General features: G+C 34.7%; 1 protein-coding gene across 1 annotated transcript; it reads right to left on the bottom strand.

Annotated features, from left to right (window-relative positions):
* Positions 1-1,290: 1,290 nt before the first annotated feature.
* On the bottom strand, positions 1,291-27,500 carry hif1aa (hypoxia inducible factor 1 subunit alpha a). Its single transcript, NM_001308559.1, has 15 exons — positions 27,472-27,500; positions 14,876-15,066; positions 14,643-14,788; positions 13,022-13,106; positions 12,811-12,923; positions 12,105-12,304; positions 10,145-10,251; positions 9,916-10,063; positions 9,571-9,812; positions 7,246-7,436; positions 7,035-7,127; positions 3,893-4,125; positions 3,674-3,776; positions 1,543-1,651; positions 1,291-1,454 (listed from the first exon to the last, which is right to left on the bottom strand). The coding sequence occupies exons 1-15, from the start codon at positions 27,498-27,500 to the stop codon at positions 1,291-1,293; spliced, it is 2,154 nt and encodes a 717-aa protein (NP_001295488.1).
* Positions 27,501-27,901: the final 401 nt, after the last annotated feature.

The raw sequence follows: 27,901 nt of genomic DNA, 5'->3' as shown, positions 1-27,901 counted from the left end.
CTAAATAAATTGGCGGTTCATTCTGCTGTGGCGACCCCAAATTAATAAAGGGACTAAGCCAAAAAGAAAATAAATGAATTAATTATTGAATTAATGAATGAAATAATTAATTAATGCTCTCCTACACACCTGCATTTGAAGTTTTGAAGCCATGAAAGGCTTGTAAGTAGTTTCTTAGCTATGAAATTCATGAAGCTCTCTATGCACTTTTCTTCAGCTAATCTGAAGACTACCAAAGTTCGGCAATCTGTAGCTATTAATTCTGCGGAAACTTGGTGACTTCTGCACACTGCACATCATCATGCGTGACCCTGCTCTGTGATTTTATGTAATTTTATGTAACCTAATACCACCAACAGCTGACTGGGGATTTTTTGTAGTAAATAGTAGTGTATACGGTTGCTTTAAATGAAAAGGACTGATATTTTAACAGCCTAATGTTGTTGTAAAAACGTTTATTTGTCGTAGACATTACAATTTCCTGAAGACAATGACACGACACGGAAGAACATGAGCAACACACAGTGGCATAACTCACACACCAGCGAATACACCACATCTTGCTTCCTATACGCCACTGTTCATGTAACACAGGAAACTCAAAATACAGGAACACAAGAGTTCAATAGAACATAGTACATAATGCCCTAGATATAGTCAGAGATTTAATTAAATAGAAGTCTCTACAATAATAATAACAACAACGGTGAGAGAACACTTTATCATTAAGGTAGTTAGGTAGTAGGTAGTAATGCAGGTCGCTCTACCAATATGCTGCCTACTCTCAAATGCCGTACAATATATTTCACAAAATAAAATAAACGCAATTTTGACATTTCACAACATTTACACGCAAATATATCCACATATTCACATTGGACCTGAACAGAGAAAACATTTAGACATCCTTGAACGTAATTGTAAAAACAGCAGAGCTAATAAAATAACATTTTCCATAAAGCTGAAGGTAAATTTATATCATTTGTGCAATAAAATTCTTTGCGGCTGTCACACAATACAATCTTATATAGAATAGAATATATATATATTCTCTGCTCTGTGCGTATGTCTAACCTGCGAGAGCACAGCTCATAATTGCTCTGCGAATTCTGTTTTACATTTCCCTTGTCATTAATTATTGTTTCTTTAATGTCCAGCATGTATTTACCAACTGCTTATGAGAAGCAGAAGCAACCCAGCTGTTCTGATTGCTCACCCCTGTTTCTTTAGAATGGAAGTCCATCCATAATGCCACTGATAATTGTTAAATTAACATGAGTATGGCTTTTTTTAAATAACTAAATCCAAGGCACAAAGAAGCTCCTCCCCCTGCAGCAGGTGCTGTCGTCCAATCACAGGTGCATTTACCTCACAGTCGTGATGGGTGATTTGGGGGAGGGGCATAGCTATGGCTCCGCCCTCTGACGATCTGCTCAATAACCGACTTGCAACATCTGAAAAAGAGCAGTTACTTACTGTTTAAATGGAAAACAACTGGCCTCACAACATTCGCAAGGATTCAACAGACTGAGGGTGACGTACTGGATGGCAGCAACAGTATCGTAGCATGACGAATTCCTTCTGATGATGGAGCATCTGTTTTGCGGACCTTTTTCTCTGGAAAATCGGTAACAACCTGCAGCACAGACCCCTGGGAGAAAGCACACATTAACAGTCAATAATAAACACTTTTTGCACAAGTTGTAACAATTTTACTACCCTTCACAGAGACATTTATAAATACTATACATTTACAGTGAATGGTAGGCCTATATAAATGTTTGGTTTAAACACATTATATTTTTTAATATGCTATAATGCTCAGCTGAATGCACATTAATCGGTGTATTTCTCAACTTCTTGAAGGGATAGTTCATCAAAAAAAATAAAATGCTGATAATTTACTTAACATCAGGACATCCAGGTTTTAGGCTACTTTTTTCTCTTCAACAGAACATGTTAGAAGATTTTTTTTATCTTAAACTTTTGGTGATTCATAAAATGCAAACCAATGACTACCAGATTTGGACAGTCAAAAAACGAAAACAGGAAAAAATTTTATTCATACTAAAGTCTTATAAAGTATCTGTGCAAGAAAATGAACATTATTTACAGCAATATCCCCTTTTTGAATGTATCATCATAAAACACAGTTATTAATTTTCTTGTGCCAGTAGCTATTGCCTTGCATTTTATGCAGCTAATAATTGTGTTTAATACTGACAGCAAATTCAACATTTTGGGTGAACTATCCATTTTAGACAAGAAGCCAATAACAAATTCATTTTAAACCAGTTTCACAGTTCATGTTGTTTTTGAACAATAGTTGCTATACATATTTAGCAAATTTTCAATAAAAAAACACACACATTAATCATTTTATTATAATAGCAAAAGTGGATTCAGACAAGCTTTTATTGCTTTTGCGCCATGCGCTTTAGACTTTGCACCTAGATCATTAAAATAGAGCCCATGGTATTAGGGGTGAAAAATACGTCTAACAGGGTGGAGTATATTGTCTTAATGAGTTATGGGGTGTTTTAAACATAACATGCATTAAACCAATCAGAGTCCCATCTCTCATTCATTTGTGTCCCGCCATGGCACATTTGCTATTTACATGGTGAACTTTTTTAAGTAGAAAAACTGAATGCTTCACATGTAAAAAAACAGTGAAACAAACTATCTGCAACATAAAGATAAAGAACGAGCCTCCTCCATTCAGCCTCTTTACTTTCTCTTTAGTTTACTTTTACTCTTTACATTACCACTTTACTTTTGTGAATAAGAAAACGGTGTTGTATTCACTTAATTGTGTTTGTTAAGCACCAAGATTTGTTTCAAAACTATTTCGAAATTCAGTTCTAATTTCCAAAATGAACAATAATAACGGAGTGTGGTCAAAAAAGTTATATCCAAACACACGTCTTATTCTTATGCCCCATATGATGATGCAGAGATCTCCAAAACTCGACAGATGGACATTTTTAGACTTGTTTTTGTTAAAGCAAATATAAATATGCATGTAATAATGAACACTGCTAGTAATAATAACATTATACAAATGCAAATTGTCTTGAATAAACTAAAAAAAAGCCCCCCCAATGTGATGTGGAGTTAGTGGTTTATATATTTATTTAGAAAATAATAATTTTTGTAAGATTTTAATCCTTTATTTTTCATATGTAAAGATATTTGTCTATTACTGTACATCCTGTGTGTATTAAGCAATGTGTAAGTATTTGGACTTGCATAGGTGCATAACTAACGCACTGTGTGCTGAACTTTAGAGCAGCTTTTAGTTGGTCAATGGCGCAGTCTATTTTAGTTCCTCAAAATAGCAACGTGCCAAAAATGCACCTTAACACACCTCTATTTCAGACTAGCACACCCATGAGTCCACAAAGTGGCGCAAATGGATTTGCTATTAGACAACGTAGTGCAAAACATGAAAATTAGAGTTGCGCTGGTCTGAAAATAGCAACAAATCGTGCCAAACACATATTATAGGGCTTCAAGTCTGCCAAGAAACTGATCAGCACAGAATACAAAGAAGCATAATAATACTGTGAAGGGTTACAAGATGCTTGCTTTTAAAAGTAATTCACAAAAGCTTGATAATAATCAAACACCAGAAAGATGCACAATAGTACACACTCCTGCTCACACATACCAGTCTTATTGCTTCAGACAGCGGTATGGTCTCGAGTTTCCTCTTGAGTAGCTTCGGGTTGGTCTGACATTTATAAGAAATATCACTGTCTTGAATAATTTCTCTAGAGAAAAAATAAACAGAAAATAGAGAGTGAACGAGGAAGGCAAAACAACTGTGTTTTTTTGTAAATAGTGTATTTGTACCACAGATCTGATCAGCAAAACATAAAAGCCTAACCTGCTGTGGTCCTGCACTGTGGTTTTGTTTTTCTGCTGCACGGGATCACAGGATAGCGAATCTGGAGTGGCTGCCGAAAGAGCAGGGCTGGTTTGTGTGCTGCTGGACGGGGTCAGATCAAGCCCTGAACATGGACTGGAGCACATGGGCCTGACTGGAGAAACAGTCCGCAGCTGGAAGTCATCATCCATGGGAATGTATGGAGCCAACATCTCCAGATCCAAACCCACTCCCTAAAAAATGACCATCATAAACATCAGCACTAAATGAGCATGTAAGGCTGCGCTATATTTTTTATGTTGTGTTGGTTCAGGGTTTCCACTGGATTTGTGACAAAACTAGTGGCTTTGAAGAACAGCTAATGATTAATTCAATCAAATGCAAACTTAAAATAAAGAAATGAGGCTGAACAATGGAGCCTTTTCACATTTTCATGCTTCTCAGAAGTAGAAGTCATGAGTAAATGTCTGTGGTAAAGAATGGAATCTACATCAAAAGTCATTTTTGTGGTTTTATTTGCCACTAGTAAGAGGGGGAAAATTCAAATTGGCATTAGCAGTATGACTTTACAAAAAAGAATTAATACTGAAAGATTGATTTCACTGGTCAAAAGACACAGAGAGGGAAATAAATTGCTCTCATAACTTTAGTAAGTGTATTTAAAAACACTTTAGCTCTCTAGAATTTAATACCAAGGCAACAAAACAGAAACTGCAATGTACTAAATGTTGATTAATTGTCTGTTGTTTTTTGTTCTTAATTAAAGAAGTTCAATTTTCTTGTGATTGCATTTTGGATTTTTTAAGTACTTCTAGCTTCACTTTCAGTTTATTGTCCTTTTAAAATTCTTTATTTCATTTTCATTGCAAAAACCTACATGCATACAGTACCGCCTAAATCTCAACAAGAAATAGATGGACCACATATCAAAGACAGACATTACCCTGACGAAGGCAGTTCCATGCTGAAACACTTAGATTTTTTTAGGATTTAGCCATGTGAATAGAGGCTTTTTAAATTTTCTTGCTTTGCTTTGGAATGATTCCTGTTGTTGTTTTGATGAATCCCTTACCCAAAGAGCACCGACCAAATATTTGAGTTACCCCTGAGGGCTTTTTTTTTTTTTTTTTTTATTCTCTTGGAAGTACTCTATCACAGTGAATTTAGTTTACTACAAAACGGAACTCAAAACCTTACCTCTTACCCCATCCATTTAACATTGATCAAAATATTTGTGGAAAGTTTATAAAAAATAAAGTAGGGCATACATGAATAAAATTTACAATCACAATATGGAACTGGCTCGGACAAATTTAAAAATTGAAAGCAAAAATTGAAGACAATATAAAATAATAATATAATTTCAATTTCATTTATTCATTCATTTTCTTTTTGACTTAGTCCCTTTAATATTCTATGGTCGCCACAGCGGAATGAACCACCAACTTATCCAACATATGTTTTACGCAGCGGATGCCCTTCCAGCTGCAACCCATCACTGGGAAACATTCATACACATTCATTCACACACATACACTACGTACAATTTAGCCTACCCAATTCACCTGTACCGCATGTCTTTGGACTTGTGGGGGAAACCGGAGCACCCAGAGGAAACCCACGTGAAAGCGGGGAGAACATGCATACTCCACACAGCAATGCCAACTGACCCAGCCGAGGCTCGAACCAGCAACCTTCTTGCTGTGAAGCAATAGTGCTACCCACTGCGCCACTGCGATGCGATAATTATAAAATAAATAACTAAATTAAATAATTGAATTAATTAACATATGCGAGGCAGTGGCGCAGTAGGTAGTGCTGTCGCCTCACAGCAAGAAGGTCGCTGGGTCGAACCTTGGCTTAGTTGGCATTTCTGTGTGGAGTTTGCATGTTCTCCCTGCCTTCGCTCCGGGTGCTCCGGTTTCCCCCACAGTCCAAAGACATGCGGTACAGGTGAATTGGGTAGGCTAAATTGTCCGTAGTGTATGAGTGTGTGTGTGGATGTTTCCCAGAGATGGGTTGCGTCTGGAAGGGCATCCGCTGCGTAAAAATTTGCCGGATAAAGTTTCATTAAAGCGGTTCATTCCGCTGTGGCCACTCCGGATAAATAAAGGGACTAAGCCGACAAGAAAATGAATGAATGAATTAATTAATTAGTAAACTAATTAACATACAATAATCTTGTGAAAATATATCAGTTATGTCAATCTGTAAAAATATTATGAGTGATTCCCAAATGTTGTTAAAAATTGACAATTTGTCTAGTGTGAATCTCACTTCTTCTAAGTGTAACATATTTCCAAGTTCTCTAGCCCACATTTCAAAGGTGGGGACAGCATCAAATTACCACATTTGTAAAATGAATTTATTGTTTTAAAAAAATTATTGATAGATTCTGACAGACAATCTGATAATATGACTGTTAGCCAACATCAGTATACTGTGAACATATGTTGCTACAATCATTGAAATATTTAATTATGTTCTCAGAGTATACCTTAAAGGTCCTATGAAATTAAAATAAAGCTTTTTAGATGTCAGTATCAGTTTTATTAGTTTTTAGGATATCTATAAGCTAGTGCGCTCTAAAACAGTGACAAAGTTCACATTTAAAAGATATAAACCTGATATAAACATGTAAAGCTTGTAGTTTGTCACTTCCACCTACAGTAAATACTTTAGATCAATGGTGACACTACAGTTCCTCATCAAATCATAACCAATCAAATGGTCTCTAGTTTCTGACATGCCACGCCCTCTTTAAGATGCTTTTCATTTGATGCACTAGAGCTCAACCTCTCTCACTGGCAGAGTTGTGATAAAACAAAATGCTCTTTTAAAAAGGGGAGGAGCTACACCATATTCCACCCTCTCTTCATGTTTTGGTTGAGATTAGGTCAAACATTGAATAATAATGCACATTTCAAAGCACTTCACAGAACCTTTAAGGTGTAGTCAAATTTATCATTGCTCTGCAAATTTTCTATTTTAAGTAATTTTCCATGAAGGTACATTTTATTTGTGCTGGTCATGGAAAATCACTGTAGAGACTTTTTTGTGTGAGCTGTTCCTTCTACATCTTTCATAATAGAAATTAGAGACTGCTCCTTAAGAGGTTCATTACACAACCTGTGTCGTATACCTGTGTCTTGGACTCTATATCCATGGAAAAGTGTTTCTCAACGTGATCTGGTTTTAGCTGGTCACATAGTTCTGAATCCACCGGTAGATCAACCTGAAAAACCACAAACAATTGACTTTACAATCATTTTATAAAGAATGAAAAAAACTATTCAAAGTATTACATGTCCATGAGGCATGAGAAATGCTCTAAACTTGCAAGGAGACTCCACCTGTGATCTGGAGGAGTCAGAGGACTGTTGGAAAGGGAATTGGTCGTGTTGTAGATGGCCTGTGGAGGCTTCATCATCATTTAGAGAGGAGCACGGGGGAGATAGGGGCGAGAGGGGGAGCAGGACATCTGAAGAGGGCAACATGACATCGTTGTAGAGAGGAATTTCTGTCAGGACAGAGATCGCTGAGTCTGCAAGAGGGAAAGATAAGGATGTTAAAAATGTTGAGCCATTTGCATGAATCCATTTCCCACATATTTAGACACGTTTACGTTTTTTTTATATTATTGTGTTTTTTTATTGCTGTCATTTTGTAACTGCTGCTTCTTTTTATGGTTTATTTATTGGTTTTTATTTATTCTGCTTCTTATATACTGTGAGCTTGAGTGATTGAAAGGCACCTCAAATAAAATGCATTATTATTATTATTATATTTAGATATTTTTATTTAAAGATTTATAAAATTTAGATATTATTTTATTGACTGTGAGTAATAGTAGTATATGATGGAAATCAAATTCAATGGTTTACATGTATAGACTAAAAGTGCTTCATCAAAACCAAACCTTTTTCTGTAGGTCCAACATCATTATGAATTCATTAAAAGTAAAAATGCTTAATTTCAAATACACATATCATTTCCGCAGTTCACAATGGTTTCCCATTCCTATATGGATTAAAGATGACCTATTAAACTACGTTAAACTAATTTCAAAGTTAATTTTTTTTTAATAATAATAAATATAAATTAAAAAACAAAAATTACATTTTGGTATACATTTAAACTACAAATACATTTTTTCAAAACAGTAGCTTACTGTGTATATGTATGTATCTGCATTTTCAGTCTATAGGCATGTACTTAAAGATTTGAGCACATGAAAACAAAGACAACAGAGGTGGCTTACAGAGGCCAAAATGAATTGAACAAACTCTGGGTTGCAGAGTTAAGCCGCAGTCACACTAGAGTTTGAGCTTGAGAAATTCTGTCATACATTGCTGTGAAAGGGGGCAAGATTAAACAAGATGATTAGACATTAAAGAAGTAAGTGATTGCTCCATATTTTGAATTTCTGTACAAAGAGGTCATGTTTTGATCTATTGGTATCACGCAATCACGTGATGCAGTTTTTGTAGGTCAGAGTTCACCAAGCTTGAACTTGTCGCACAAGCTTGCACTTCCGGTATATCACATTCGCATGCGTATAAATGGAAGTCTATGGGGGTGAAAAGTGCAGTGTGACCACGGCTTAAGTTTCAGGCTGACAAAACCAAACAAACCCAACCAGGTCAAGAAGGTTAAGTGGTTGCACAATGCTTGATTTAAGAGTTTGTGATTAACTCTGGAGATCATGCACTTGAAAGTGTGACACATGCAGCAAACCAATCACACAACCCAAGCTTAAGCCATTTCTCGCAACAGTCAGCAATTGACTTCTCTGATGAAGATTTAGAAATATCAGTATCAGAAATGTAATGAATTTAAATGCATTTACAAGAAAGAAATAAACACTCCAGATGTGGTAAAGTTTAAGGAGGAAACATAAAAGAATAATTCCTGTATCAGTGCGAATCAATCAACTGATATTATAAAGTAGGCTCACAAACAGCTCAGTGTTTTCAATATTACTTTTATATTAATATTTTAAATAAAATAGCTGTTTTTAATATTAATAGACTATTTGAAACTATGATTAAATTACTAGCAAATGTGTTTTTAGTGGAAAAGGCTTCAATTTGAAGCAAAAAATGGGTTCAGTTTGGGTTTACAGTCTCTAATCCAGAATAAAACCTGCTGTGGAGAAGGTTAGCCATGTAGTGTAAGTTACTGTGACAATGAAACCCAATAAAAACCAACCCACCATCTTGAGCCCAAAAACTCAGCATTTGCTGAAACTTAACCTGAATTTACAAGTGTAAAACCTGTACCGACATTGTACAATAGACTTTAAGATTGTACAGTATGTGCATACTCTTTCCTTTTACAGTACAAAGTGGAATCACAAGCTATGAGAGGGGTCTGGATGCAGAATTGAGTTGCAAGCTGAACGCAATGCTTTTAATGCGCACACCTAACCCCACCTCTCACAGTGACCTCACTAGCTCAATTGAGTGCATTGTGTCTGACATTGCAAGTCTGAGATATGCAGTCTCAGTTTACAAATCCAAGTCTGCCTCCACATACTATTGCAAGCTACTGGCCTAGCTAAAATTCTAAAGCATTTCTAAAAGTTTCTGATAACATCAAAGCAAACAACCTTTTAGTAATGCAAGGGGAAAACTGTTAGTGTGTAAATTTGCACATAGCAAAAACAGTGTTCGTACCAGTGATGTTGATATCCAGCGTGAGAACAGGATCTGCTACAGTCAGCGCCTCTGTCTCCCCCTTCAGGCTGTTATGTTGCACTACAGGCTGCACACACTCCTCATCTTCTTTGTCCATCTCCTTTTCCTCCTCTTTCAACTCTGCCATGGTCACCTCAACCTCCTCCTGGTGTTCTTCCTGTTTTATTTTTGTGCTGTTGGTTTGCTGAAGCGACAGGATTTGTTTGGGTTGTTCAATGCCACTGCAGAATAAGAAAGTACAAATAGATTAAATGGTGCATTCATACCATCACAAACACACACAAATACTAGTATTCAGGTCAAACATAGAGTATAAAGTCCCACCTGAGGATGTAGTTGACACAAACCACACACTGTGCCTGAGAGTTTTTACTGTTATAGATCACAGTGGCCTGAGTCTCTGCCCAAACAAACCCTCCGGCTTTAGCCAGCAGACGGTACTGTCCGGTACACACTTGCCCCTTCACAAAAACTGCAGAGAGAGACCAATAAAGTATTATGAAATATCTTAATTTAGATTTGCATAAGTAAACTTTCATTTATCTGATCTTACGGCTGTGGTGTGTTTTGGTCATGTGGTCTGAATCCAACGCATGATAGTATTCATACACAGAATGCTGTAACACATCCTCTGGATCAAAACCCAAGAGCTCTGTGATCCTGCAAACATCAACAAACACATGCTGCTCTGTGATGCCGCACATTTTGCAATTCGCCACCAGATGGCGAAGAAATCCAGGCCATAAATCCTGACCTATCCTGTGTATAAAAAACATCCATCGTTTCCTACTAAACAATGTTTGAATATCCATTAGATCTGAAATTGCAGGTAGAAATACTCTAGATGACCAACTTTTCAGTTAGGCAGTTTCTTCACTGACTATAAGAAAGTATTCAATTTGTAACATGTTTTTAGTTTTGTTGTATATTCTTTCCATTTGAGAAAAAAACTGCATTATTCACTGTGACATCCTATGAGTTAGCAGAATTCCTCTGGTCGAGATTGAGGGTTGACTCCACCTTCAAATCTAATTGCTATGGGAAACACCTCTGAAACAACACTGACCTCCCTGGACCCTATAAAAATCATATGACTGTCATTTTAAAGTGGACTGCTGCATTGGACTGGACTCTTTTTATGTTTTGTTATATTTAATCATTTTTGTATATCCAACATTGCTACACTACATTAGATATCTGTATACACATGAATCATAAACACCGCTGAATCCTGACAGCTACATTTTCATATTGTTTCATTAATTTGTTTAAAACTGTTTCTTTAACAAATCTTGTTCTTTAATTTTGGCTTTCTCAGGTGTCCCGCTTTTTGTTATGGCCCTCTGACAAATGGGGAGCTCGTCCGGGATTTGAACCAGTGATCTCTCGCACCCCAAGTGAAAATCATACCCCTAAACACATACATTTACACTTATTTTATCATTCATACATTCATTCATTCGTTCATTGATTTATTCATCCATTTTCCTTCAGCTTAGTCCCTTTATTTATCAAGGGTCGCCACAGCAGAATGAACCACCAACTTATCCAGCATATGTTCTATGCAGCAGATGCCCTTCCAGATGCAAACCCAGTATTGACAAACTCCCATACACTCTCACATTCAAAGACATACACTACAGACAATTTAGTTTATTCAATTCACCTATAATGCATGTATTTGGACTTGTGGGGGAAACTGGAGCATCTGGAGGAAACCCACGCGAACACGGGGAGAATATGCAAACTCCACACAGAAATGCCAACTGGCCCAGCCTGGACTCGAACCAGCGACCTTCTTGCTGTGAGGCAACAGTGCAAACCCCTGAGCCACCGTGCTGCCCACATGGTGGTATTTTGTTGACAAAAAATATGCAAAAAAGCTCTAAGTGACGATATCTTTTTTTTTTAAATAAAAGAGGTGTCCCTCTTTTGACAAATGGGGGCTCGTCTGGGATTTGAACCCGGGATCTCTCACACTCATACCCCTAAACATTTATTCATTTACACTTATTTTATATTGCAGACAGTTTAATAAGTAACAGTGCACAAGTTTTTTTTAAATGTTAATACTTTTAACGTTAATAATGCAACAAAAACACAAGCTATTTTAATAGAATGCTCATATTTTTCTAATTAAACTCTAATTAGTTCCTGTAACATATTTTAACATTTATAAACTAAATACAGAGAAATTTGTAACAATGTTTTGCTGTCACTTTTAATCAGTTTAAAGCATCCTTGCTGAATAAAAGCATCAATACATTTTTGTAACCCCAATTGTTTGAATGGTAGTATATTAAAATAATCAATTTAATTTCACGCTTGATATTCTTATCCTTAAATATAAACATGTGAAGCTCTCTCTAGAGTTTAGGAAAATGGGAAGCAAAAGGACCATATCTGTGACTCCAAGAATAAAAAAATAAAAACACAGATGTAAAAGTCAGATGCTGCTGCAGTCAGCACAGAAGCACTGAATATTATGCTGAGCGGTGCAGGTGTTCTTTTACCTCTCATCACAGTAGGTGAAGCGCATGTCTAAAGTGTGGCGGCTGAGGAACGTTCTGGAATCCAGAGGAGCCTCAATGTTCGCCGGATGGGGAATAGACTCGCAGATGAGCACCAGGTACGTCGAACACGTGTTTTTTTCTTCACACACCTCCTTCTCAACACCATCTGCTGTGTGGATACGGCCCGAACAGCGCAGCACCTGTCACAGAGAGAGGCTGATAGGGATAAATATGGATCCATGGACAACTGCATTTACCTATTTACAACACCCCCCGATGCTTTGGTGAATCAGGGGAGTAACTTCCATTAAACTGTTAACAAGACATGCCATTATTCCGGCATAATGTCAAAAGGCAATGTAGTAGAATTAACAAATTACTTTCAGCAGCGCATGGAATAAATATTACAGTAATATTACAGATGTGTAGATTATTACTGAATGGTACACAAAGGGAAAACAATCAAGAGATACCACAGAAATGCTTAATAGTTGATAATAATAATAATAACACATAAAAATATAAAGCATAATATTATTTTTTCTATTGTCTCAAACAATTGGATCAACAATTGTATTTAAAAAGACTTGTTTGCCCAAACCGCAAGTGCAACCCATAATTTGAAATGGAATAATCTTGTCCAAAACCAGTGGACAGATGCTGTCATAGGGTTAAACGTGAAGCATAAGTAAGGAAAGGGTGGTACCTTCCAGGAGGCAGATTTAACATTGACAGTGCGCCCTCTGCTGGTCAGCGTGCATTTCATCCTCAGCAGGAAACTTCTGTTTGTGTTTTGATCTTTCGATTTCTTAGACAGACCTATTATGGGGGAGGGGAGAGAGGTATTTGTAAGTGATCATTATTGTGCTGGGAAGATAAAAAAGAAAAGAAAAGAGAAAAGAAAGAAGAAATATTACCAAATCTGTGTGCCAGCATTTCTCTGAGCTCCTCATGGTCACACGGATGAGTAAACTCAAACACACTGTGACCAGTGAGTTCAATCTACGAGAAAATGGAAAAGTTTAATAGACATAATTTATGTGATTTCAAAGCCAGAGACATATACATAACTACATTAGTGGTTTAATTTTGTATCAGACAATAATATATGGGTTATAGAATTTAAGAATTAAAATGACTTCATTTTACGTGTTTTTAATTATCCCATAATATGATCCTGAGGCTGAAATTGTAAAAAACTGTATTGTTTTTTTTACTGATCAAACTGTTCAAGCAGTTACACATAAAGCTATTTAAAAATAAATAATTATTCATTCATTCATTCATTCATTCGTTCATTCATTCATTCATTCATTCATTCATTCATTCATTCATTCATTCATTCATTCATTCATTCATTCATTTTCTTTTCAGCTTAGTCCCTTTATTAATCCGTGGTTCCTTTATTAATACGCAGCGGATGCCCTTCCAGCCACAACCCATCTCTGGGAAATAATTATTCTTAATTTTAAAATAAAAATATGCCCATTTAAAGCATTTTTTATATTTTTTTCATTTCCTCATAATCAATTCATAATTAACACAATTATAACAAATGTAAATAGTATAATATAAAAAACATAAAGAACTTCAATTTTTTTTATTTGTAAAAAATGAAGTTTTTCATAATGTTTATGATTTGTAGCATTAAATGGTTAGTTCACAAATCCAACTTCTGCCATGTTTTACTCACCCATCACTTGTTCCAAATCTTTCTTTGTTTCTTTCGAACACAAAGTATGAAATATAAAGAAAGCTAGTAACCATTGCAACTATCAGTAACCATTGACTTCCATAATATGTATTTTTCGTACAATGGAAGTAAATAGTTACAGGTTTTCTGCTTTCTTCAAAATATCTACGGCGGCGGTACATGCTGCGGCGTTAATAGCCACTTTGAACTCTCACCTACTGTACCTTTGATTTGGACTCAAGAAAGAAACTCTTAAAAGCTTTATAACCACGTGAGGATGAGTAAAATGTGAGTAAATCTTCATTTTTGGGTGAAAATCGATAACCATTGACTTCCAATGTATCTCTTTTTCCTACAATGAAAGTCAATGGTTACAGGTTTTCATCGTAAATTAAAAAATCTTCCTTTGATTTCAACAGAAGAAAGAAACTCTTAAATGTTTATAACCGCTTGAAAATGAGTAAAAAATGAGTAAATCTTAACTTTTGGGTAAAAGTCGGTAACCATTGACTTCTATAGCCTTTCTTTTTCCTACAATAGAAGTCAATGGTTACAGGTTTTCAGCTTTCTTTAAAATATCTTCCTTTGATTTCAACAGAAGAAAGAAACCTTTTAAGATTTATAACCACTTGAGGATTAATAAAAAGCGAGTAATTCTTCATTTTTGGGTGAATATAGATAACCATTGACTTCCATAGTATCTTTTTCTTACAATGAAAGTCAATGCTTACAGGTTTTCATCTTTATTCAAATTATTTACCTTTGATTTTGACAGAAGAAAGAAATAAAAGACCCACATTCACATGAACCTACACATTCTGAATCGGAAGTGTGCTTAAAATCACCTGAGGAAGGCCCAAGCACTTGCTGACATTCTCTGAAAGGTAGACAATATCACCATCAGCTGAAAGAACCAAAAGAAACCCGTCCAGAGCTTTCAGAAATGAACCGTTCCACTGAGTGTCTAATGCAGTCTCCTTCTCCAGCACATCTAGAGAGACAGACAGAGATGAACACAGGCTGTCAGCATCAAACACATGAGAGTTCATGATCTCACCGCACATTCATCCTCTCTCACCGCTGTTCAGCAGTTTACGCAGGCGCAGGTAACTGAGAGCCAGTCTCATGACCGATGCTTTATCCAGGTTAGAGGTGACGCTGTGGGGGAGAGGGAGTTCTCTGGACAGCTCATAAAACACCTCAGACTCTTTTCCTCTCCGACAACGTGCTGCGTCTCTGGATTTCTCCTTCCTTCGCTCTGAACTCACCCTATCAAAAACACACCACAAACACAGACATATATAAACCATGCTCAGGGGCCTGTGCTGTCAGAAATCTGTCAAACTGTCTAAAACATACATCATAGAGCTGTAAAACACACACATGTATTTCACAGCATATAAACCAGCAGAATGCAATGTTATTGAGGAAGCTACAGCACATGCTGAGAGGAGACAGTGCCCTTCAATCATATTGGTAAATATTAGCAAAGAAGGCTGAGGGAAAAAGGTCTTTATTGTTTAACCTTTTGATATTTGCCTTGATATATTAACAAATAAAGATGAAAATGGAGGCTTTTTTTTTCTTAAAACTTGTTATAAAACTATTGTAGTGGTGAACTGTACAGTGCTCACCATAATTGAGTACATCCCATTTTGAAAATGAATATTTGTATCCATTTCTCTGTGAATATGTATTTTAGTGCATTCAAACAAAACTGATTTATTGAACAGATATATTTATTAAAATAATTTTTTAGTCACCAAACATATCTATAAATTGAAAGAAAATACAATTAAAACTAAACTAAATATTGCAAAAAATAATAATCTTTTCAAAAAAAATTCTTGACTAATTTAAGAAGAAAAAAATATTGAGAAAAAAAATCTTTTTTATTCATTCTTAATATTTTTTTTTCAAATTATTTTTTCCTTTTTTTAAAATTGTATTTAATATTTGACTTTAACATATAAATTTAGGTGTACTAGATTTTTGGACTTTTATCCTAAGTTATTTTGTTAGATAAGCTCCAGATTTGGCTTCAGTACGGACTAATCTAATGTATATGCACAAATATAATGTTGTAGAGCTTCCTATTAAAGAAATATAAATTTGTGAGGGGTATGCTTATCTATGCTGAGCACTGTAGGTGACGTCTACCACTAACAGTGTCCTGATGGTGGAAATCAGCAATTGCTGGGTTTTTTCTATTTTCTTATAGCCACTTTTCCATTTTGTGAAGCTTAAACAAACTTTTACCACAACTGACAGTTCTGTTCTTTAGTCTATCTATTAAGATTAATGATCAAAAAATTGGCCTTTGTATTTCCTCATATGTATATCCTAATGAAACAGGAGGCAAAGGTTAAGATACCAATAGACATACAGCATACTTCAAAAATACTTTCTCATATAAATTGAAAAGGATGCCAATAACTGTGCCACATTTATATTTCTTATTTCAAATTTTGATTTCAGCAATTTATTAAATGAAGCAGGAAAAGATTAAATAAACTGACACTGACTTGGCCTTTTTAGATATTCCCCCATTTTCAAGATTGATTTAAACAAAGCATAGTCATACTGATGATCTGGTGCATGCATTTCAATGGATGATTTATATTTTCAAACAATTTCTTACTAATGTTTTATCTAGAATGATACAAATATTTTATTATTATAATAATAAAATTATAAAATAATAAAATATTACCCCACGACCCCCACACACAAAATTGTTTTGTTATTGTTTGTTATTAAAAACAAAGAAGTAATTATGTATTATATTGTCACATTATTGTTACATCTCAATAAAAATATTGGGGAAAAAATCAAATATTCAACAAATAGAAATAGAAATAGAAATACACACACACACACACACACACACACATATATATATATATATATATATATATATATATATATATATATATATATATATATATATATATAACTGTTGTGTTTGCATTTGTTTGTTCTCAATCAATGCAGTGCTTTTTAGTTAAAGAGATAAATCACCCAAAAATAACCATTTAGTTCCTATTTACTCACCCTCAAATGATTCAAACTCTTTATATGTTTCTTTATTCTGTAATATTATGAAGAAAACCGGTAAGTATTGACTTCTATGGTTGGAAAAAAATATATTATGTAAGCCAATGGCTACGGGTTTCCAGCTTTCTTCAAAATATCTTCTATTGTGTTCAAAAGAAGAAAGAAACTGAGGTTTGTATGGTGAGTAAATAATGACAGAATTTTTAGTTTTGGGTGAACTATCCCTTTAATGTTTTGGTAAACTGTATGTGTGGAGCTGTGTTGTGTGGCTCAGGCAGTGCAATCCAGCTAAACTGAAGACTGTCAGTTTATTAACACAGACTCATTGGAAAATGGGCAGGTAAAAGCACTTTCACACATAGACAAAGATCGTACTGTACAGTTCCTGATGGTGATGTTTGCTGTGAGCTGTCCTCAGGGTAAATATGGAAAAAGGAGAGCTCATAAAACATCCGTGGACAAGACCATTCAGAGATGTCAACAGTGTTTAATTAACTCTCCTTGATTTACAATTCCTCTTGCTCTGTCTTTGTCTCCTAAGATCTGAATCATGAGAAATCCCATTTGTTATAAGACAGTGCACATTTAATTTTGTTAATATGCTTTTATGTGTTTGCCAAATGTGAAGGTCACATTCAGTTCGGTGCCAACTCGCATACATTTATTCTAAAAACTTTTTCAATGACATTTTATTCTGAATGTCAGATGAAACTAAAAGTCATAATAAATGTTTATTACTAAATCGTTTATTACTAATTAGATCAGTGGTTCCCAAAGTGGGGGACAACGAGGGGGGTCGCTTGGTGATTTCCAAAAATCAAATTCATTTTATTAAACTTAAAGAAGAAAAAAGTAATAGTTACATTAAAAGGTGCAAATAAAAAGCCATCAGCCTTTCAATTTTTTGGCAACTGGGGTGATCACATATTAAAGACACAGCAATAGCATCAGATGCAGCAGATTATTTTATGGCACCATGTTAAACTTTCTGACACCTTTACGGCACTTATGTATATCAAAAATAAATTCAGGCTCAACTAAACATGGGGGATGGTCTCTGAGTAGCGTTCTCCAAAATTAGGCATGAGTAGACTTGGGCCTATTGGTATGTGTGCACCGTTGTGTGCAAGTTTTATATATTTATGACCACCTGAGAAGATATTGTGGGTCGTGAGTCACTGGCATTGTTATTTTGGGGGTTGCAGGTTGTAAAGTTTGGAAACCCCTGAATTAGATCATTAGTGGTGAAGGTTTTTAGCTACTTACCCCACTGGTTATATTATTTAGTCTGTAGATGGCGACAAGTGACAGCATTTATTTATTTATTTATTTATTTATTTATTTATTTATTTATTTATTTATTTATTTATTTATTTATTTATTTATTTATTTATTTATTTATTTATTTATTTATTTATTTATTTATTTATTTATTTATTTATTTATTTATTTATTTATTTATTTATTTATTTATTTATTTATTTATTTATTTATTTATTTATTTATTTATTTATTTATTTATTTATTTATTTATTTATTTATTTATTTATTTATTTATTTATTTATTTATTTATTTATTTATTTATTTATTTATTTATTTATTTATTTATTTATTTATTTATTTATTTATTTATTTATTTATTTATTTATTTATTTATTTATTTATTTATTTATTTATTCTCAGCCTGATTTGTTTATTTGTTATTGTTATTTGTAACAATGTTTTGTTATTGTTTTCTTATTTTCAAATTAAGATGTAAATATGTATTATATTGTCCCATTATTGTTACATCTCAATAAAAATATGGAAAAATATTCAAATATTAAATATATACAGAAAGACTGAGGACTTATTCTACTAAATAAGTAGAATGGATTCTTCAGAGACTTCATTTGATTATTTTATTATACATATATATGCCACACATTTGTTTAAAATATTTATTCATTTAGGAAGGACACAAAATAATCCATGTGTCTGAATTTACTGTACCTATTGCAATGCTATATAGTCGGAGAAACTCTTATGGGAACTTCTGTTTCTGTAATTCATCAACATTTTTACATTACATTACCAAATTACTAAAATCAAGCAGTTTTAACCACATTGTGCCTTGTGCATCCTTTTAGATATATTTGTCTTTTTTAAAAGGTAAAAAAGTTTGAGATATTTTTGGCCATGTTAATGCAAATATCTTGAATACTGAAAAACCTGAACAAAATTCAACCATTTTCATAAATATATAAAGAGTTTAAATGCAAAAACCTCTAAACATTATCTGAAAATTTCTTCTAAAATTAAGTAATTTTACGTCTATGCAAAGAACAGGTTCTTAAAATAAATTTAAACAAAATAAAATTTTATTAAATTTTATTAAATTAAAATTAATAAAATAAAATTATTTAATTCAATTTAATTTAATTTAATTTAATTTAATTTAATTTAATTTAATTTAATTTAATTTAATTTAATTTAATTTAATTTAATTTAATTTAATTTAATTTTGAGAAATCTATAGACGTTGAGTGGCTGGTTTGTTCATCTAGATGTACAAGAAATAAACCCCAGACATTAAAGAATATAAATTGACTTTAAAGTGAAATAACTAGATATGAACATAAAGGAGGCTATAAAAAATGCTAATTTTAGATGAAATATTCGAACGCCACTTAGAGGTTTGTGCATCTGAACTCATATTTTGGCACAAAAAAACAGTTGCACACTTAGGATCTTGAGGACAAATAAAGGCCCACTGAAACCATTTAAAGCAGCAGTATTTTAATCCAGTATGTAACATTCACTTTATTGGCAAGACTTTAAAACGTTTCTGTATAATCTGCAAAATGCTGGTAAAGAAACTTTTAAGTGAAAAGTGAAAGTAGGGCTGCATGGGCCGATAAACAATATCATATCAAATCGCGATAAAATTTATGTCAATAACGATAATAAGCTATGAACATTTTTACTCGATATTGATCTAAGAGCCAATCACACAGCAGAAATATGCAACAACAGGAATCTGTAATTGTGTTGATATTGGAGATATGCGATGCCACCCAGTATTGTTTAACGAGTTTGATTCACTTTCCCGCATGCACTATTTGCTGACAAACTGTAGTTTATTTTAATGATGACCATTTTTACAATTTTTAATTAAAACATTTATCTTAAAATATTTCTGTAATTGTTTATTTTTACAAATTTGAAAATAATATATTTTTATTTGGTATATACAGTGCTCAGCATATATAAGACCACCCCTCACAAATCTATCTTTTAAATTAATATTTTAATAGGAAGCCATATAATATTATATTTCTGCATATACATTAGATTAGTCAGTAACAAAATAACTATCTAAAAATCTAACAAAAAAAATCTAACAAAATGACTTACGATAACGGTCCTAAAACTAGTATATCCAAATTTATATGTTATAGAAAAATATTAAATGCAAATTTTGAAAAAGATGGAAAAACAAGAGAAGCAAAAAAAAAAGGAAACATTTTGTAGGTAGTAAATTTATTTTTAACATTTTTGCTTGAATTTAATCATTTTATCTTTCTAAATATGTTTAATGACCAAAATATAATTTTAATAAATATATCTGTTTCTAAAATCTGATTTGTTGAAATGCACTAAAATATATTGCCTATATTCACTAAGAAATTGATAAAAATATTTATTTTCAAAATGGGGTGTACTCAATTATCCTGAGCACTGTGCGCTGTCAGCTACAGTTCTTCAGAATATTATATTTTATATTGCATATAATAAGTATGGGCGATGCTGTGGCGCAGTAGGTAGTGCTGTTGCCTCACAGCAAGAAAGTTGGTCAGTCGGCAATTCTGTGTGGAGTTTGCATGTTCTCCCCGCGTCCCTGTGGGTTTCCTCCGGTTGCTCTGGTTTCCCCCATAGGTCCAAAAACATGTGGTATAGGTGTGGTATTGGGTAAGCTAAATTGTCCATAGTGTGTGAATGGATGTTTCCCAGTACTGGGTTGCAGCTGGAAGGGCATCCACTGCGTAAAACATATGCTGAACAAGTTGCCGGTTCATTCTGCTGATGCGACCCCAGATTAATAAAAGGACTAAGCCGAAAAGAAAATGAATTAATGAATAAATAATCTTTGTGACTTTAGTAATTGTTGGGATACTCTTTTAAAGCTATAAGCATTAACAACTTACACTGAAATATAGATATATATATATATATATATATATATATATATATATATATATATATATATATATATATATATATATAGAAATCATATTATCGTTCAATATGAAAAAAAATTATCGAGATTGCATTTTTGCCAAGTGAAAGTGTAAAAATAGAAAGAAAAATGATACATCTAATGTATTTTTACATATATTTTTGTCCTCTACTGATGTGTAAATTGATGCAGAAGAAAACTGAATAATAATCTGAATAACGGCACATAATGAGCAACAAAATTAGCGCAGGATAACGCATTACTAAATTGTAACACATTTAAATGTATATTTTATTTGAAATTCAGATCGTTCACAGTTTTCCAGTTATTTAAATAGCTTGTAAATTGGATGACTTCTAAATACAATGCTATGATTTCCTCTTACAGATACATTTAGTTTTTACAGTAGCTGGCATTTGGCAATATAAAAATAATTCATCTTTGTGTTGTCTGTCAGCTAGAGGACAGAGAAGTGTCACATTTTAACCCACTCTTTCCTGTCTGGGTGAGCAGATATTGCTTTAGGACAGATACTGCTTTCTCTCTCTCTCTCTCTCTCTCTCTCTCTCTCTCTCGCTCTGTCTTTCTGTTTGTATGCATGCGTGTCATTCTCTTAGGCCCTCTTGAGACAAGATACGGCTTTGCATTGCAGCATGTAAAGCCTTCACACAAATATACTCTCTCGAATCCTCAGAGCTCACTTTGAGGTCTGCACAAAGACACAGTGCCTATATCGCTCTGAAAGAGAAAAGTGTAGAAACCACCTTGACATCTCGCCCCTCTTCCTGTCTGCTTCTCTGAACCACTCCAACTGTTTGAGCTTTATCTGTGAATGCTGATTGAGTAGCAGCACAAATAACTGAGAGTAAAAAAGAATGTACCAACACAGACAAACATGCAGGCGGTTCCAGTTGCAATGCTAGCCATTTCCCACTCAACGCATTCATTTAATACACAATGAAGCAAAAGTGGATTCATTAGGTTCTATTATGGTTTTATACTCTGAGATGTGGCATAAAAGAAAACAGAGCTGAAGGCCTATTACTAGTACAATTCCATTATTAGCATATCTGTGTAACCTTCACAGCATGATGACCTTGACAGCACGGCAGACATGATTCATAGTAACCTTACACAGACTTGTGGCTTAGGTTAGCTTGTTTAAGCTTTCCAGTACCAGTTAGAGGTCATTTTTGGGGAGTTTTATAATCATAATGGATATATTTTAGCTGATTTGGATATTTAATGGTGCATGTTCATTTTACTGCCATCTAACACTCACTTTAAAACAAAATTAAAAAAGAAACACTCATTTAAAAACACTTAAATGTCACATTTTTTATACCATACATTTTTCAATGCATTTAACAGTTAATTTTAGTTTTTACTACTAAACTTCATGGAACATGTAGACCATATTTATAGGTTATAAGTTATAATAGTAAAAAATATAGTCATTTGGATACAGATGTCGCTCTAAGATAATACAAAGTCTAATAAAAACACAACAGTAGCACGGTGGAAAAAATGAGCTAACCACAAACCCCTGCTGAGAGAACATTAAAACTTCAAACAAAGCATCATGCTGTATAATAGGCAACAAAAGGCCCCAAGGGATCCTATACAACCATTCTAGATGCTATAAAACAATGAGAATAATTTTGTTAATATTAGTTCAGTTATAGCATTAGCCGAAAGGGACGGTAGATGAGAACATTCATAATTGAATAGCTTTTTTTATTGCAAAAGTTAGAATTTTTGCTGCTTAATGTTCAAGATAATACACTGAACCAGCTATTCTGTACCTAATGTTATTGTGTCATGCAAAGAAGGGGATTAATTAGTCTCGATGTGAATCTAGGTAGTCTTTCTAGTTTTAAACTAAGGATGCATGATGATACTGGGAAAAAAAAACTAATGATGCAATATACTGTATTTATTAAGTATACAGGTATATTGTAAAATGAATGCAATTTCACCAGATGACTTGAATAGGAGAAATTTAATATTAAACTGATTGGGATGATTCTATATTTGTCAATAAAAATTATAATTCTATGAGCTTTGAGAATGCTTTAATGGTAAGGTTTTAGTATCATTTCAGTTTTCTAGATCCCAAATCGATACTTTAAAAACAGAACCTGAGCCTAAAGAGACATTGAGAGACACTGAATAACAGTTTTCTTACTGAACGCTAAAATTCTGCAAACTGAACAAATATATTAAAAGCTTAAAGTATAAGTAAATATAGAAATATAAAGATATTAAGAATCACTTTTACTTTTAAAGCAAAACAAAAAACGATCTGATTCAGTGAACAACTTAAATAGCGCATGAGTTATCATTTACAAGTAGTAAATGATTTAAAGCACAAGTGGGAGCTGCTCAAACATCGTATACACAGAAAAAAACAAGCTGAACACGAGCAAACAACAAGCAGGAGAGCTTTAAAAAAAAATTTATAACTTACTGACTTTAAAATTTAGCTGGTTTCCTCATATAAAGGTGCATTTTAAATAGTCTACTTATGTAGCAGCGCTGAACTAGTGTTTCCCAACCCTGTTCCTGAAGGCACACCAATGGTACAAGTTTTCAACCTCTCCCTAATGAAACACCTGAATCAACTCTTCAAAACATTAGAAGAGACTCCAAAACCCGAAATCAATGGATCAGATAAGGAAGACATCTAAAATACACTCACCGGCCACTTAATTAGGTACACCTTACAAGTACCGGGTTGGACTCCCTTTTGCCTTCATTCTTCTATTGTCCAATTTTTGGGAGCCTTTGCGAATTGTAGCCTCAGTTCTTAACTGACAAGAGTGCCGCTGGTGTGGTCTTCTGCTCCTGTAGCCCATCTGCCTCAAGGTTTGACATGTTGCGCGTTCAGAGATGCTCTTCTGCATATCTGGATTGTAACGAGTGGTTATTTGAGTTACTGTTGCCTTTCTATCAGATCGAACCCGTCTGGTCATTCTCCTCTGACCTCTCAGTAAACCCTAGAGATGTTTCTGAAATACTAAGACCAGTCCGTTTGGCACCAACAACCATGGGCAAAGTCACTTAAATTAGCTTTTTCCCCATTCTGATGCTTGGTTTGAACTGCTGCAGATTGTCTTGAACATGTCAACATGCCTAAATGCATTGAGCTGCTGCCAAGTGATTGGCTGATTAGAAATTTGTGTTAACGAGCAGTTGGACAGATGTAAAGTGGAGTGTATGTAATGTTGGTGTGCCTCTAGGAACAGGGTTAGGCAATACTGAACTAAGCAAACAAAATCTGTGTTCTGATTCAGTCCATGAGTATATATTGTTATACTAGTGCCATAATGACAGTGTTTTAACATATTTTAAATTCTAATGAAACAACTGATATTCACTGTGATAATATCAGGACATCAACATACGTTCAGTCTCCTAAATACAAGTGTGAACATAGGATGGAGGTAAATGTTGAATGGAACACTTACTATGAAGTGTAATTGTATGCACAGGAGATTTTTAAATGAGATTGTTTTGAATTAAAGTGGTGCCCGAGGTATCAAATATACTTCAACAAAGCAGCTGGGACAGTTACGCTCTGAAATCGGATATAATATTCTCGACGTCGCCTCAGATGTGCTGAGCCAGACTGTGGCGAGCAGACAGACGGAGCCTTTAGCATGATCACAGCCCCCTCTGCGAGGCGAGCTGTGGCCCTCAGCATGCTTTAATAATAATGATCCAATAAGCTTTCTGTCAGTCAACCTGCTCTCTGTTTTCCCTCCTTCTGACCAGTACAAACTGCTTCCTGCAGGGGACTACATGATTCATTATTTACAACGCACACACATAAGGCACACTTACTATGGACTAAATATTTCAGCAAGGACAGTGAATACACACACACACACACCCTAGCGGGAAAACATCTCTGTTTAATGCATCTCCGATACATATGCAACCTTGACCTGTAGCATGAACAAAGTCAGCAGGTTGACACCCAGAACTAATATATCACAAATCTGCTTTGTAGTTGGGGCTCTCTTTCTGAACTTAATGACTCGCTGTGCGTGAGATTAAGTTGTGTGTTTAACAGAACATGATATAGGATCATGCCGGCTTTTCAATAGAATCTAGGCTAATGCAATTATCCTGTCCTTTTAAAGCGCTCATGCAACATTTAGATCCTCTTGTGGATATGTTATTGGACATTATAACACATTTGAAATAAATGCTAACACTGCCCTGAAGCAGCCACAGACCTGTTCATGAAATACATGCTTAAAAAAGGCGGCGGGCAGGACATTATTCAAGCAAAGGTCAACATTCTTCATCAGCTGTCTGATAATGAAGTCTCATCTATTTACGAATTCTGCTTCTAAGAGGACGAATGGCTGGCTTGATAAGTGCAGGAGGTGCCTAACCTTTCTCAGCTTCGTTTTACACCCCTGCAAACGACAGCAACGACAGGCCACAAGCTGATAGCACACGGGGGACCTTTACCATAGAGCCAAGTGGAGAGGTGTCAGCTGATCCAGAGCAAAACACTGAGAGCTTTCAGAGGACAGCTCTGCAGCACCAAGGGTTTTACCTACATGTGTATGCACCATGACAAATAAGTGAGAGCTTTACATTCTATCCATTTTAAATGCATGTAAACAGTGATATAAAATTATTGACAATTAATTATAAATTGTGAGCTATACAGTTTATTCATTCATTTTCCTTCAGCTTGGCCCCTTATTTTTCTGGGGTCACCACAGGGGAATGAACCACTAACTATTCCAGCATATGTTTTACGCTGCAGATGCCCTTCCAGCAGCAACCCACTATTGGGAAACACCCACACACACATGCATTCACACACACACACACATATACTACAGTCAATTTTAGCTTATTTCAATTAACCTGTAGTGCATGTATTTGGACTGTGGGGGAAACTGGAGCACCCGGAGGAAACCCACGGGGAGAACATGCAAACTCCACACAGAAATGCCAACTGGTCCAGTTGGGACTTGAATCAGCAACCTTCTTGCTGTAAGGCGACAGTGCTAACCAAGCCACCATGCCACTCTATAAAGTTTATATACATAAAAATAATGGCATCACATGTTCCATTAAGAATCTTTACAAATAACCTTAGTGCATAATATGGTAATAAAGGTTCTTTAAATGGCATCAACTCTTTCATAAAGAACATCTAAAGAAGCATTTGATTCTGTATAGCAGGAAAAGATAATCTAGATTATAAGAATGTTCTTCAAAATATTACTGAAAGGATGTTTACAAAACATATAATTATTCTTTATAGCATGGACATTTTCTTTTAAGAGAGTTGAATCCCTTTTGAAGAAATTAATCTAATGTAAATAACGGCCTTTACATGTTCAGTCCAGCTCTGTGCATATCACAACTAGCCTAGATTTGTGAAAATGTTTATGTCTATTTAAAACACTGGCTTTTGGATAGATTTAAGCGCTTGGCGGTACTCTTTAATTAAATGGCATCAGGCCGTATCTTCCCATTGGACTACTGAGTGATTTTTAAAAGGAGAGATGATCAATCAAACCTTCTGTGTTGTGTGGAGGAGGTGTAGTGGGTTCATTAGGAACCCTACAGCACTGCGCATGTGTGATAAAATCACATAGGAATGACATACAAATCCATAGCTCACTTAGAGGACCAAATCGTGAATCTAGTTTTTAAAAAAAATGTAAATAAATGAATAATATCATCATGTCATTGATTGTTTGTTTTGAAAACAGATTCATTCAGTGATTCTTTTGCGTAATGACGTGATTATGTCACCCCATTGGTCCCTATAGGCATCTCCAAAACAAAATGTTCCAAGAAAGTATCGCTACAAGTCTGACAGTCCAGTGTGGGGAAGTCATCATTGGGCTTTAAAAATAACATAACAATAAATGTCTTTAACCCAACCCACAAATATAGGCTATTTATATTGAATGAGTTTTAAGTCATTTAAAAAAAAAATCAGTCAAGTGATTTGTTTAGCTATTCTGCTTTTATCTAACTTTTTAAAGCTTGTAGACTTTTCTGCTCTGTTCATTCATCGCCTCTTTTGACGTATAAAACAGACGATGTAGTTTAATTCACTATCAAACATTCATAGTGCGCAAGTCAGCTGTGATACAGTCAGAAAGCCAACTTTTTATATTAGAGATTTTCCTTAATTCAATTAGAAGTCTGCGATCAAAACATCGCAGTCGTCTGTGTGAAAACACTTGCGGATCACGGTTTCATTCATATAGAGGTGTGAATTATAAATGCGACAACAGGTCATCAGGGAGAAATTATGGAGAGAGACTACCGAGCGCATCTACAAACAAGCATCAAACAGAATTATTGGCAAAACAAGCAACATCTTAACCTGAAAGTGTTCATCGCTTACCTTTTTTTCCCAGGTGCGACTGCCTCCATGGTCAAAACACTCGAGTAAATAAACACGAATTAACACCTAGTTCGCTCAAATGATTGTCAGTCCTGTGTGCGCTAAGCAATATGACCAGCGGGAGTTCCAGTTTTCGAGCGATAAAGTTGAATTAAGTTGAAGTGATGCTTTGCCTTTCCTCTCGCTTTCTCCGCATCTGCCGGTTCGCGTGGGCGCGCAGTCACATGCCTCGGAGTAGTCGGGAACGCGCGGCGTGCTGGTGCTCCAGTGAGGATATTTTTGGCACGTGAATCTCCAATGTCCATTATACACTCCCCTACAAGAAACCCCGCGCTCGCTGATGCTGGATGTGCTCAAAAAATTAAAGATAACTGGATATACAAAGCAGTCAAACTATATATGTGTGAAAAAAAAAAACATTATAGATGGA

This window comes from Danio rerio, chromosome 13 (assembly GCF_049306965.1).
Source record: "Danio rerio strain Tuebingen ecotype United States chromosome 13, GRCz12tu, whole genome shotgun sequence".
Lineage (NCBI taxonomy): Eukaryota > Metazoa > Chordata > Actinopteri > Cypriniformes > Danionidae > Danio > Danio rerio.
The sequence above is the reverse complement of the archived record's forward strand: the minus strand, read 5'-3'. Positions and strand labels throughout refer to the sequence as shown.

Bases quoted from the DNA above. Each gene is read 5' to 3' on its own strand.
- hif1aa (NM_001308559.1), bottom strand. From the start codon at position 27,500: ATGGAGGCAGTCGCACCTGGGAAAAAAAG. The intron at 3,777-3,892 runs GTTAGGCTTTTA...TTTTTTCTCTAG, and splicing joins ACAGTGCAGGACCACAGCAG to AGAAATTATTCAAGACAGTG. The intron at 1,652-3,673 runs GTATGTGTGAGC...GCTTTCTCCCAG, and splicing joins TGTCTGAAGCAATAAGACTG to GGGTCTGTGCTGCAGGTTGT.